The sequence below is a fragment of the Pleuronectes platessa genome, chromosome 10, assembly GCF_947347685.1.
Source record: "Pleuronectes platessa chromosome 10, fPlePla1.1, whole genome shotgun sequence".
NCBI classification, from domain to species: domain Eukaryota; kingdom Metazoa; phylum Chordata; class Actinopteri; order Pleuronectiformes; family Pleuronectidae; genus Pleuronectes; species Pleuronectes platessa.
In genome coordinates, this window is record NC_070635.1 from 11,706,973 (window position 1) to 11,720,188 (window position 13,216).

A 13,216-nucleotide genomic window follows, 5' to 3' on the forward strand; every position below is an offset into this window, starting at 1 on the left:
CTTGTGGATTAAATAAAATTGTTTCCGCATGATTGGTTGTGCAACAACATATTTACATTTGACATCCTGTTGTTTTCTTCTTTTGCTAAAATCATAAACAAGAATCAGATGTAGGGGGGGAAATAGGTTCAATCTTTATCAGCATACCAAGAAACTTGTCTTGTTTTTATGTTTTCCTTCTTGCACCATATGTGCCTTTGTCCACTTGAAACTGTGGAGACACGGCATCAACTGAAATGGTTATTAGTGTTTGTGAAGTCCTAACAAGTGTAGCTTGTCCTGATCACCAAGCCAATCTTCAGGTGACAATGACATAGTAGGGTATGTTTTTTTTGTAAAGACGTATAAGGACAAAACTCTAAATTTCTGGTTATGAGAACTTGAGACGATGTTCTATGTGTAAAGATTCCAGCCCCTGCAACTCTGCAAACGTCATGCAAATACAGATCGATCCATAATCTATAACGTTTATCCTTAAAGGGTCACGGGGTACAGACCCTGGACAGGTCGAAAACATATCACTGGGCCAACATATAGAGACAAACAACCACTCACTTGAATTCTAATCTTTACTGACAATTTAATCCAACCCCAAATCTGTATGTTGATGGACTGAGGGAGGATGCCAGCCCACCCAGAGAAAATGCAAACTCCACTAAGAAAGCAGGGATTTGAACCGTGAACCTTCCTGCTCTGAGGTGACAATGCTCCCCACGTAAGGATAATGGATGAACTTTTAGTTTAAAGAATGACATATGAAGAATGTATGTTTCTGCACTATAATCTTAAAGTATGGAGGAAAAAGGTTAGAACCACAAAATGACAGTGACATCTTCACTCAGCATTGCCTTTATTTGCAGTAACACTGTGCCTATGCCTCAGAACACATGGTTGCTGATGTCTTTTTCCTTAATGTCAGAGGCACAGAGACTCCCACTTGACCCAGTGCATTCATTTGAGAGCAGGGAGGGAGAACACAGGCCAGTGCTAATGCACTAAACGCAGAGAAAAGGGAGAAGCTGAGCTAATGCATCAGGAAAAACCACATGAAGGCTGCTCATGGAAAGTGCACTCAGGTTGAATCCTTAAATGTCACATAATGTCAAGTACCACATGTCCAACCAGCAGGGCATTCACATTAGAATACATAAGTATATGTATTTTATGATAGAAATGCAATCTGTTCCTCATGTCTGGGAAGACTCAAGTCCTCTTTCTTTAGATGACTGTGGAAAATGTAGCCATCATGGCTTTTGTTTTCAATCTGATGCACATTTAATTGAACAACATCCAGTAATTAGTCAGCATGTATGCAGAGACTGTAAACATTGAAATGATTGTCTCACTGATATTTCACAGATTCTACAAGTAAAAGTCTTCCAATTAAATTATTGTTTTCTATTAAGTCCCATTAAAACTTTTCGATGATACTTTATAGTTTGTGTGTTTCATGCTCCTGAGCAATGTGTGAAAGAAGGATAAATAATTACTTATGGAATGATTCCAAGGGTGTGGAAACGTATACCGAGTGGGCAAATCATTTATATTTCAGTCAACAATGAATGAGAAAAACAACAATGTTATTAGCCAAATGCTTGCTTCTCAATAACAGGCCAAATGTTATTGTCATGGGAATATTATCTCTGCATACATAACTTTAATTTCCACTAACTTCCACAGAAAACAGATGTAAAAATACATGTAATAAACAAGTGCAAAATTATCATTCATGGGAAAACCTTTTCTTATTCTATGATGTTAACAAATGCTACAGCTGGTTTTCTAGTGTATGACAGTGGTGTAATTGAATAAGACAATAATAGTGCATCAGATCATTAGCTCTTAGTCCTCAAATCCACGAAACTCCACGTCCATGTCATCACTTGACTGGAAAAGCTCCCACAGCTTCAGCACGGAGTTGTCAGGAGATTCGCTTGGCTTTTTGTGTTCAATGTTGGAGTCAACTTTTCGTCTTCTGCGTTTATAAGCTCTGACTTTTCTCTGTATTTTCCAGGCTGGAGAGACGCTTTGTGGAGGAAGCTGTCCCTCTGTGTTTTCTGATAAGTAGTTTTCAGTCATTTTGTCAGGAAAAATGCTTCCATCTTGCACAGCTTCAAACTGTAACGAACCCGTGTTGGTATCAGAATGCTCTTGTTGATTTGTCACAACATTGAGGCTTTTTGAGGAATAATTCTGTACATCAATGTTATGGGAGCATGAGGACATGCTGTTTTTGTCTATGTGAGATATTAGGTCCACTGAGTCGACCTGGGGAACTCTGGAGGGACAAGCTTCAAGGCGTTCACCTGCAGAGGAGACTGTGTCCCTCTTGGGCTGAGGAATGTGAGTTTGCGCAGCTTTGTGTGAGCAGGAAGTCAAAGAATTCTGCCTGCACACACGTTTAAGTGCGAGAGACTTGGCCTTGGATCTCTCTGAGTAAGTGCGACAGTTCCTCCAGTCCCTCTCCCTGTGAGCCAGACGAGCAAAATCAGGAACTGATCTGATTTTTAGAGCGTGTCCTGAATAAGATTCCACTTCAACAGTCTGTTGCTGCTCCTCTTTAACAGTCTCTGCAGTAACGACATCTCCCCTGTGCCTTAGCTCAGTTTCCCCACAAGGTCCAGGAGCAACCAGAACAGAGGAAACACTGCACTTTGGTCTAATGGGAATCAACAGAAAAATAATAAAATTAAACAGGGAAGATAAAAGATGTGGACTAGTCAAAAAACAAAACGTAAGATGCATTATATTTAGAAATATTTTTGTGAAAATTTCTGGTTGATTGAAGTTTTACATTACCTTTTAACTTTAGTATTGATGTGGATGAAGTTGCAAGGGAGTGTTGAAACCTGTCTGTCCACAACCAAGTACTCATCACTTTTGGAGAAAGCCTTATGACGGACACTCTGTAGATGCTGAAAGAAAAATTACTCAGTTCAATTATTGATAATCACAGGTCTCTCTGGTGGAGGCTACTGAGCACAATTTCTTACACCAGAGGTCTTCAACAGGGGGTCCGCGACCCCTAGGGGGTCCGCGGAGGTACTGCACGGGGGTCGCGAAATCTTTGGTTGATAAGACTCTTTTTTTTCTTTTCTCATTTTCAAGAAAAAAAATTCCCCACAAATTTAAATGTCTTTAAATAAACATTTACATGCATCCAACATATTGTGAGGCTGATATGACCCTCTGCCTGACAACCTCCATCCGTCCAAGATTAGATAAGTTGTGTGCTACCCATCAGGGTCCGACATCTCACTAATGTGGGCGTATGTGTGCCATCCACAGATGGCTTGAGGATTCACTGTCTCTTCTACATGCATGTTTAAAATAAAAACATGAGTCTGTGAATTACTTTAATAACTCAGTGTTGTATGCAAGATGTATGTTTATAAATGGCAGTGGCATGGCCACCCTGTACCTTGCACATGTTTAAATTACAAACATGAATAAATGAACCCTTGTAATATTTAGCTATGTTTATACAAGGCACTAGGCCTAGTTTAATATAAAACACAATTTTATACTATATATATATATATATATATATACACACATAGTAGGGGGTCCCCGCTTCATCTCTTGCCCAGTTTGGGGGTCCTTGGCCTGAAAAACGTTGAAGACCCCTGTCTTACACTATAGAAGCAATTAAATACCCCAAAACTTGGGTACGCTTATACCACAAAATAAAACGTTCAGGTAAAAAAATATATATATATATTATCTAGGAACACAGTATTATGCAGTTGGACTAAATCAGATGACAATCACTATGTATAAACAACTGTTGTGAACATGGTTCTGACATAAATTACTTATAAATAATATATAGTACTTTAATAAACATGATATTATTCTTATAAACGAGGAGACTTACCATTGTGAGGTTTTCGTATTTCACCATACAGCACTCGCAGTAGCCGCCTCGTTTCTTGTCCCTGTTCTTCTTTCGGCCGTGAGCTCTGTCCTCACTAGCTGAGGCTTTCGCTCCTCTGTTCCCAGACGACCCCAAAAGGATGAACAAATAAAATCGGACTACGGTGAAAATAGTGTTCATAAATTCCCAGACACACTTGACGAAGAATAGACTGAGTGGCTCCAGCAGAACAAACTCAAAACATGTGGAGAAGCATGTTTCAATCCTTCTATCTTAATTTTTACAAATCTTAATCTTAAATATGTAAACATTTGTATGAAACAATGTTTTAGTGGTTAGTTTATTACTTGGTTAGTCAGTTATTCATTAAGTCAGTCAGTTGCTTAGTAAAGCTAATCGATGTAAATGTATCTTTGGCTTCCACAAACCGCAGAATTAGGGATTCAGTTGAGGGACATCAACAAACAGCACAACTTTTAGAGATAGATGTTATTATATAACATCTTTGAAAATTTTAATTTTTTATTAAGTTACTAATTTCAAAACTCCCCAGGGAAAAGTTAAGATTAATATTTGGTTTTAAATTGTTAGAATAAGGTTAGAAAATAAGCAGTGTTATTAAAAGGTCCTGGTCATGTTACATACTGTACTAATGTTACATCAACTAAGAGTAATGCAGAAAGACAAAACACCAAACCTTTGTCCTTCCTGTTTGTTCCCAGGTGAATTCTTGTCCTCGACACTGAAGGGACTACATGGAGGGACAGTCTTCAGGTTGAACTCAGGCATGTTGGACATTGTGAGGTAGATCGGACGGTAGTGTCTGAGGTAGAAAAAAAAGAATAATTTAATCATCCACACATTAACCAATCAAAGACAGTTGGTGGATGTCAGCTTCATTTAACCTATTCCATTTTACCTGCTTGAATCCTCAACCTTGACAAAAGGTTTACCGATTCGTCCACCTGGAAAAAACATCACATATGGTCCATTTAAATATGAGCAGGTGTTAACAGAGAACAAGTAACCTTTCTAGCTAGAAATAAGACTAAATAACTAAATACATCTAATGTTTAGTAATAGAAAATAAATTTACCTCTGCATTTCTGAAAGCCTTGCTTTGATGCTGACCCAGCTTTAACCTATTAAGAAAAACAGAGAAAAGCATTTTTTAATTATCTATTAAACCATTCATTGTTTCACAAAGAATATATTTAAAGTTTTAAACCCATAAACTTACAATTGTTCTGGCAGCAGAGGTCGCAGGACACTGGCTACCGAAAATCTTTTTTCTCTTCTTTACATATGCCATTACATCTGTAGTAGGAAATAAAATGGATAAAATTATAGTAAGTCAAAGCAAAATTTGCATCAGTCAATGCACAGCACAAATAATACTTGATGTAATTAACAAAAACTGACAGAACCTTGAGGACATACCATCTATGTAGAGGATTTTCACACCCCAATCCAGAGCATTTGACAGGATCTTGTTCATCTGTATCCTCTCCTAAACATAACAAGTGTCTGTTAGCACAGAAAAGAAAAGAGCTCATTAAAGTTGATATTTTTACTCATTAGTGTTGACTTGACTAACCTGCTCTTTCACCACTCTCTCCACCAAAGATTTACCTCGACTTGTGACCAACTGCAAATCAATGACAGAAAAATGTAATGTATAATGATGGAAAAATATGAAAGGGTACATAGAACCAAATATATTTTGGTTTATCTTGAAGCATTGCTAAGGAACCAATGATAACATGTTGCAACAATGAAAGTAAACCCACTGTGTCTGTTTGACCCTGAGACCTGCTTTTCATGTTGTCCCCGTGGCTGCCAGGTCGGTGCGGGTTTGAGCGAGGGTGAGGTGAACTCGGTCCGGAGTCCGGGCTGGGGACAGGAGAGTCCTGCCTGAGGCACTGCACATATCGGGCCTCCCTCTTGTTGGATACCAGATATTTGATTTCCTTACTGAAGAACTTCTCGACAATCTGAGTGACAGATACAAGATAAATAGCGTTTTTAGGGGAATTCTTTAAGACCATTTCAATCAACGCCTGGCATTGAATGTTTGGATCAGAGTCATCATCTTGTTATTTTTTTAATCAGATACTTTCTGAATTAAATAAAAATGTCCATGATTTTAGCTTGTATGATCCAGGCAAAGTATATTCATCATTTGAGATGTTTGTTAAAAAAAGTAACATTTACTTTTGTTGCTACTAAAATACCCAGGTCCCTAAACAGAACCATGTGGAACACCATGACTAATGTGTGTGCATGGAAGACTTGTTAACATGAACTAAAAGCAGTCTATACAATAAGTGTGACCAGCCTATTGTGGTTCTTCTAATCCCAAACTTGTGATCAATGTTTCCAATTACTGCTATTGTTGTGAGGCTACAGGGGGTAGGGGGGTATTCCCATGACTCAACAAACGCATATCACATGACTCCTTGTCACTGACTGTGTCTTCTTTGTCTTGTAATTTGTCCTTTTCCTCTCTGTCCTCTCGCACCCTGTCCTCCTTCTGTCAGCTTTAATTCAACGACTTTATCGTTGTGGGGACTTTTTGGTTTCTCTCTATGATAATGTTAGGTTTACATTTTTCTCTGTAAACTATGTTGTAAGTTGGAACTGTACAAACAAAGTGAAGGGGACAGTTGACACAAGAGAAGTTTAAACAATTGGGTCTCACCCCTCCCAGCTGTTTAATGTCCCTCTCCAGCGTCTCTGCTGTTCTGTTTGACGGCAGGTCCAGGTAAAACACTTTCCCTGCAAAAGGCTTGTTTCGAGCAGAAGAGGACACGAGTGACGGTGGCTTGGCTTGGCTCAGAGTTGTCGTGTCACCAGTGTCGACGCTCTTTCCTAAAATACAACAATTAAAGAAACAGAAGAAAATCATCAGTTCAACAACTTAATGTCGTCGGAATACACGAATAGTAGATATTACTCAGGTAAGTGATCAACAGAAGTGGAATCTAATGATCTGATCGGTCTACACAGTCATAGCAGCACTTTCGATCACTTGAAACTTGACATTCGAAACTTAATTTCTTCAGTCCAAACATGTTTAGATTTAGTCTAAACACTATTTAACTTGTTCAACAAATGCAGAGAATATTTAAGTGATGCACTTTATCTTCTTACTGTTAAAATTGTGCTTCTGTTTGTAGCCACAACATCTCTCACATGTCTTCTTCCTTCAGTTCTCAATAAGTTTTTTAAAAGTCAACTTGACCTGGCTTGATTTAAACTGAGGACATCTTGAATGAAACTGACATTGACAATAGATTTGAATCCGAGCAGATTAAGAACTGATAAATCCTAAAGACGGCCACTACAATATACCAGCAGCTGTCACTTGGATTTAACTCTTCACCCATGAAACACGACGGACCTCTGTGATAACACAGATTACAAGAAGAGGATGAACAGTGACATCACCTCGACAGTTGGCTCCTCTGTGTCTCTGGATGCGTTTGGGCTTCATGTCACTCTCCTTCATTGTGAACTGAAACGTCTCTCTTCTCCCTCGGTCTCGAGTCAACATGCCACGGAGGAGGAGGCGCTTTGTTTTGCTAGGCGTGGGTGTAAACAAAGAAATAGTTGTTTACAAGGAGGAGAGAAACAAAACAAGCGTCTGAGAGGAACATGAATGTTTAGCTGTTAACGTCGATTGTACTAAATAAGCACCGACTCACAGGAGGTTCACGTTGATTCCAGAGCAGGCAGGCAGCTTTGTTCTCGGTTACTTACTTGCCTTACGTTGCGTTAGTTCGCCGGCTAAAGTAAATAAATGTCCCCGGAGCCGCGTTAGCATGTGAGTTAGCACTGGGAAGCGCTAACCAGCTGTTTTTCACTTGTTTAAACAGCTGGAGAAAAGTTTCTCTGTCGGATAACCTCCATTTCCCGCTTTAAATCCAACCGAGGAGGAAGTGTGCGTTGCCACGTTCGACACTTTCCGGCCACGTGAGCATCATCCCGAGCAGAGGCGACGCAGTTCCCTTTTTACACCACAACAGTGGATTATAACAATAACCAAAGAATCCAATTATTCTACTTCTGACAGGGACATTTTCTTTGTTCGATCAAATCAACCACATCGTCCACATCTTTGAAAAACTGGGAAATCTCTACGTTTTACGGAAACTCAAAAAACCTGGCAACGTTGAAATTAAGTAAACACCGCCCCTGTGTTTGAATGGGATGTTTCCACATGTTTCTAACATAAAGGATACAACTCAATTTAAGTACGGTATAAAATATATCGATGAGTTGTTTCATTGGCAGATGTTTTTTGTTTTGAATGGGTGAGTGTTTTTATATCCAGGCTCTTATTTAATGTAAAGAAAAATCCAGCCGAAAATTCACGAATGTGCTCCAACTAATTTAATATTACGCAACAAATGTCGTGTTTGTGCTTGTGTAAACTCCACTAGCTGCGGGGTTATAACACACGCACACACACACGTGTGTTTGCTCTCATGGATCCCGTGGGACAGCACTAACCTCCTCACTGTCAGGAAACGAGAAGACCAAAGAGGAATGTGCGTGTTCGTGGAAAACTTCGTGGATGCTTAGAACTTTCAGCAGGTAGGAATTTGGCTAGGCTAATTCTGGTTAACCTAAACTCAATGAGCACTGGGTAGTAAGGGAACTGAATCATTACACACACGACACGTTTGTTTCAAATTAAACTGATCTAATGTGGAGACTTGTTTGTGTTTCATGAAGACATCATGAGTGGTCAGAGTCCATCACCTGCTGGCGTAAAGCACATTACCCCGGTCCAGCGGATGGTGGCGTCCTGCTCTGGAGCCATCCTCACGTCTGTGCTCGGTGAGATAATAACCTCTGTCACATGCTGTCACTTATCTACCAAGACCCACACTGTTCAGTTCACGCACTGCAACATCACACTGCTCTGTAATGTTGTTTTGGACTGTACTTTAAAGTGCTGTTGAATATTTTGACTTTCTGAGTTTCTGTGTCCAAATACTTATTTATGTAACTCAAAAGTTTTGAATGGCAACACAAAGTACAGCCTTCAAACACGATCATACAGTCGAATCGACACCTCTCTAAAACAGAACATTGTAACATGAGTTCATGCAGGTGGGGTTGATTGCATGACTCAACCAGTTTGAGCAATGTGTACCTAACAAACATTAAATGAATGTATATATGCATGTCCTGTTTGTTTAAACAACCTGCGAAAGGCACAGTCATGTTTTTGTGCTGGTAAAGAAGCAGAGAGACAGATCTGTTTCAAAAAATGACTTAAGCTATGATGAGGTTAAACTTTATTGATCAACACACTGGGGAAATTCAGGAGGTAGACAAGAGAATGACTAATATAATAGAATAAAAATAAAAAAATTTAATAAAGAAATGGTGAGTATGTATATTATATACACCTTTAACCGTATATTTGTATGAAATGTTATAAAGTAAAAGTAAAAAACCTTTTGTACATAACATCCTGTAACATCTTACTAATTAGATGAATTTAAAAGGTGACAAAAATAGAATTTTAATCAAAAGTGAGACAGCCACAAAGAAAATTGATTTAGCTTCAGAAAACGGTTGATGGGAAAGATCAGTGATTATTTTTAATTGCGCTAAAACAATCAAATAAGCTTTAAATGCACTAACTGATTCCCAGCATGGTGCAGTAAGATAACAACCTACTGCACATAGATGTTCAACATTTGTTCATTGTTATTTTGATCGTGAAACGGCAATAATAGAAAGTCTCATTCCGAGTTTTTGCATTTTTCAGTCACACCGTTGGACGTTGTGAAGATCCGACTTCAAGCACAGAAGAATCCCTTCCCCAAAGGTATGAGGAATATGAGTATAACCTAAATACTAGTAGTTATGTTTCATATGCTCCCATTGGACAGTAAATATTATGTGTTTTTAATATTCAGGAAAATGCTTTGTCTATTGTAATGGACTGATGGACCACATCTGTGTGTGTGTGAACGGGAACTCCAAGGCCTGGTACAAAGCTCCCGGTCACTTCAGTGGCACACTGGTAAGAAATACTTCACCTACCTGTTGCTTGTCATTTTTCTCTGTTCCCTATTGTGTATATAATAAAAACCTTAAGTCAGAAGTTCCCTGTCACATTGCCTTTAGTGAGGGATGCACAGGCGTGTTTTTTATTATTTATTATCATAAACATGTGATTGCAGAACAGCTCATCATCCTGCTCTGCCTCTTCTCTCTGTATCTCTGCAGGATGCCTTTGTTAAGATTGTACGCCATGAGGGAATCAAGTCATTGTGGAGTGGCCTGCCTCCCACCCTGTAAGTGTTCAGATCTCTTTTGTGTTTTGTTTTTTTACCACGTTGCTTTTCATTCTGCCTGCTCACGTCTAAAAGATGAGTTATAATGGCGCTTGCCTAGGAAGTGACCACTTACTTAAGATTTATGTCAAGTATTTTTTATAATGTAATCTCTTTTAATTCATGCCCTACATTCATTTTATTTATCATTCATTTATAATGTCAATGGAAAAGATGGTTAGTATTAACTGTTCGTATGTGCTGTCTCCAGTGTGATGGCCGTCCCAGCCACAGTCATCTACTTCACATGTTACGACCAGCTGTTGGCAGCTCTCAGGCTCAGGATGGGCGGCTACGCTGAGGAGGCTCCTCTCCTGGCAGGATCCATCGCAAGAGGTGAGGGAGCTCTGCTGCTGTCACATCACTGAAGACAACAGAACGGATTCAAGATCACATTTTATACAATGTCTAACTAAACTAAATAAGTTTAAAAAAATAACTAAAAAAGGCATCTGTTGGGTCGTTAGTCAATTAATCATTTAAAACCTTAGTTAGGATAGTTTCCCTGATGACATTCACACACTGATTTCCAAGGGTAACCACTCGTACTACAATTGATGTCACAACCACCATGTTGATAATTTCATGAAGTGATCCACTACATTTTTTAATCAAATGATCTGATGTCTTCTTAATACGTTTTCTTTCATTGCTTTTACATTGGATAGGATGCATGTTTTTTTTGTTTAATCTCTGTGTTGTCTTCCTCTCGTGTCAGTGGGTTCAGCGACAGTGATCAGCCCCCTGGAGCTGATGCGCACTAAGCTGCAGTCTGAGAAGCAGTCGTACGGGGAGCTGACTCGCTGCATCCGCTCGGCGGTGGAGACGGAGGGCTGGCTGTCTCTGTGGAGGGGTCTGGGACCCACGCTGCTCCGGGATGTGCCCTTCTCGGCCATGTACTGGTACAACTACGAGAAGGGCAAGCGCTTTCTGTGTGAGCGGTACAACTCCAGAGAACCTACATTCACCATCACCTTCATATCTGGAGCAGTGTCTGGCGCTGTAAGTGCATCAGCAGACAGAACTTGACAGGAAACATCACAGATAATAAGTAAACTGCCATCGACCGTTTGGTTAATTCATATCTCTCTTTCTTTCAGATTGCGTCCATTGTAACGTTACCTTTTGATGTTGTCAAAACAAGAAGGCAGCTGGAGCTGGGGGAGCTACAAGCAAAGAATTGTAATTAGGGCATTATTTCTTTATTGTCATTTTGATTAGTATATATATCTCAAGATTTGCAGATGTTCTAGTTCAATGGCCTTGTTCACAAATGCATCATTCATCCATCTGAGCTGGACAAACCTATGTAAGATATTTGAAACATGTGGAGTGTAACTGATGCGGGGAAGCAGGAGTTGCTGTGTTGGGTTGATCGAGACAAAGGTTGAGATCCACTGTTCCACATTATTGACGAATGTCTTTGTCTTCTCAGTGTCCAGTGGGGTCTCAAACTCCACCTTCACTGTGATGAGCAGAATCGTGGCACAGCATGGCTTCAGTGGACTGTTCGCAGGTATCCTCATCTCTGCTACTGTATTATGTGAATAGTTAGAATTTTTATTTGATTACATGTTTCACCTCTTCCCTGTTGTCTCTCTGCTAGGTTTCCTCCCCAGGTTGATCAAAGTGGCCCCAGCCTGTGCCATCATGATCAGCACCTATGAGGTGGGAAAAGTATTTTTCCACAAACGCAACCAGGAGCGGACACTCGGGCTACAGACCAACGCCTGAAACTTCTCCTGGCACATCCAATAACTACTGCTCCTCTCTAGCTGGAAGGAGGATGCTAATGTTGCCAAATTTAAAAGAAGCAGACATTTGAGTTCTGCATCACAAACCAAAAATATTCAAATATTTGTATTATAGTATTTATAATTTAATATTCCATGATTTTATATGCACTGATTAAGCTCCTGTGCATAACTGAAAATAAATATTTTAAAAATCAGATGTGGTGAGATGCTGTGAACAGCCAGCAGATGGCAGTTTTGTTAATATTGTGTAATTTCCCAGGTTTGACATCACTGGCTGTGTCACTGGTTTCATGAGCATTTGGAAGACCTAACATTTTATTCCACTGTGTGTCAGTGTTCCCCATCACCAAGAGACCATCTCTGTGGCTTTGCACTTAAACTTCAAACCCTGTGAATGTGTTTGTAGAGGCCCACACTCTGTCACTTCCAGTAGAAATAATAACTTTACTGTTTGAAAGTGTTATGGTTCAGTCTCTTTAGCACAGTCCCTGTGTAAGTTAGAAACAAGTTTTTTAATTTAAAGACCCTTTGTCACACATTGTGATGAAAATAGCATTGTGTCTTTTAAATTCTTATGTTGGGGAAATTATTGAGGTTGTCTTGCAATAAATGCTGCAGATTGTGTTTTGTTTAAATCCAAACAAGAGGAAGTTGAATTAAACCCTTGTTTTTCTTGTACTGCACTGACACACAGGCTTTGTGTTATATGTTTTTAAATCGTGGATTTAAATGTTTGTTTTTTTCCAGATTGTTCCTCTTCGTACACTTTCTCTGATATACCTGCAGTTTTTAAATGGCCAATATATAACACTGGCCGCACACTGTCTCTATACGGGCTGATATCTAAAGTTAAATTAATTTCAGCAAATGCCTTTGAATTTGATGAAATTACCTTTAAATTATACAAAAAAAAACTGATGAAGACAATAGGCTGAAACATTTCAGTCTAAGTTGATATCCTGTAATATCCAATATCCTGCGAGTGTTGCTGGAGCTTTGATCGCTTCACACTTTTCTTTCCTGGTCCATGCATCAGGAAGTGGGCGACTTTGTTCCAGAAACCTCAACTCTGCTTCCAAAATATGTCTTTGTGTCAGAGAGTAAAGAAAGTCTCAAATGTTCAAACTACATAGCTGATTTTCTTCTGAAATTCTTCTCATTCATTTACCTTTTTTTCCTCTATCATCACATCTGTTCATTGTGAAAAAGAAACTCAAATATAT

The 13,216-nt window shown here is 39.3% G+C and overlaps 2 protein-coding genes across 4 annotated transcripts; one reads left to right on the forward strand and one right to left on the reverse strand.

The window, feature by feature from the left end:
* Positions 1 to 833: 833 nt before the first annotated feature.
* dbf4 (DBF4 zinc finger) lies at positions 834 to 7,833 on the reverse strand. Of its 3 annotated transcripts, XM_053432725.1 has the most exons (14): positions 7,585 to 7,833; positions 7,328 to 7,461; positions 6,579 to 6,748; positions 5,668 to 5,871; positions 5,475 to 5,525; positions 5,318 to 5,387; positions 5,118 to 5,194; positions 4,974 to 5,019; positions 4,797 to 4,842; positions 4,575 to 4,700; positions 3,878 to 3,992; positions 3,557 to 3,606; positions 2,800 to 2,915; positions 2,464 to 2,659 (listed from the first exon to the last, which is right to left on the reverse strand). In XM_053432725.1, the coding sequence occupies exons 2-14, from the start codon at positions 7,431 to 7,433 to the stop codon at positions 2,598 to 2,600; spliced, it is 1,239 nt and encodes a 412-aa protein (XP_053288700.1). In that variant the 5' UTR covers positions 7,434 to 7,461; positions 7,585 to 7,833; the 3' UTR covers positions 2,464 to 2,597. The 3 variants fall into 3 exon arrangements, with proteins under 3 accessions (XP_053288699.1, XP_053288698.1, XP_053288700.1); XM_053432724.1 differs by lacking the exon at positions 3,557 to 3,606 and having other exon boundaries at positions 834 to 2,659; positions 7,640 to 7,832; XM_053432723.1 differs by lacking the exon at positions 3,557 to 3,606 and having other exon boundaries at positions 834 to 2,659; positions 7,585 to 7,832.
* Positions 7,834 to 8,059: 226 nt separating this feature from the next.
* Positions 8,060 to 13,121, forward strand: slc25a40 (solute carrier family 25 member 40). The gene is made up of 11 exons (XM_053432726.1): positions 8,060 to 8,193; positions 8,323 to 8,476; positions 8,618 to 8,722; positions 9,666 to 9,725; positions 9,817 to 9,923; positions 10,130 to 10,197; positions 10,448 to 10,572; positions 10,955 to 11,238; positions 11,337 to 11,418; positions 11,672 to 11,752; positions 11,843 to 13,121. Exons 3-11 carry the CDS (start codon positions 8,623 to 8,625, stop codon positions 11,968 to 11,970), a joined length of 1,035 nt encoding a protein of 344 aa, XP_053288701.1. The 5' UTR covers positions 8,060 to 8,193; positions 8,323 to 8,476; positions 8,618 to 8,622; the 3' UTR covers positions 11,971 to 13,121.
* Positions 13,122 to 13,216: the final 95 nt, after the last annotated feature.

Bases quoted from the DNA above. Each gene is read 5' to 3' on its own strand.
- slc25a40 (XM_053432726.1), top strand. From the start codon at position 8,623: ATGAGTGGTCAGAGTCCATCACCTGCTGGCGTAAAGCACATTACCCCG. The intron at 10,573-10,954 runs GTGAGGGAGCTC...CTCTCGTGTCAG, and splicing joins GGCAGGATCCATCGCAAGAG to TGGGTTCAGCGACAGTGATC. The intron at 11,419-11,671 runs GTAATTAGGGCA...TTGTCTTCTCAG, and splicing joins GGAGCTACAAGCAAAGAATT to TGTCCAGTGGGGTCTCAAAC.
- dbf4 (XM_053432724.1), bottom strand. From the start codon at position 7,433: ATGTTGACTCGAGACCGAGGGAGAAGAGAGACGTTTCAGTTCACAATG. The intron at 5,195-5,317 runs GTATGTCCTCAA...TTCCTACTACAG, and splicing joins GAAAATCCTCTACATAGATG to ATGTAATGGCATATGTAAAG. The intron at 2,916-3,877 runs GTAAGTCTCCTC...TTTTTCTTTCAG, and splicing joins AATACGAAAACCTCACAATG to CATCTACAGAGTGTCCGTCA.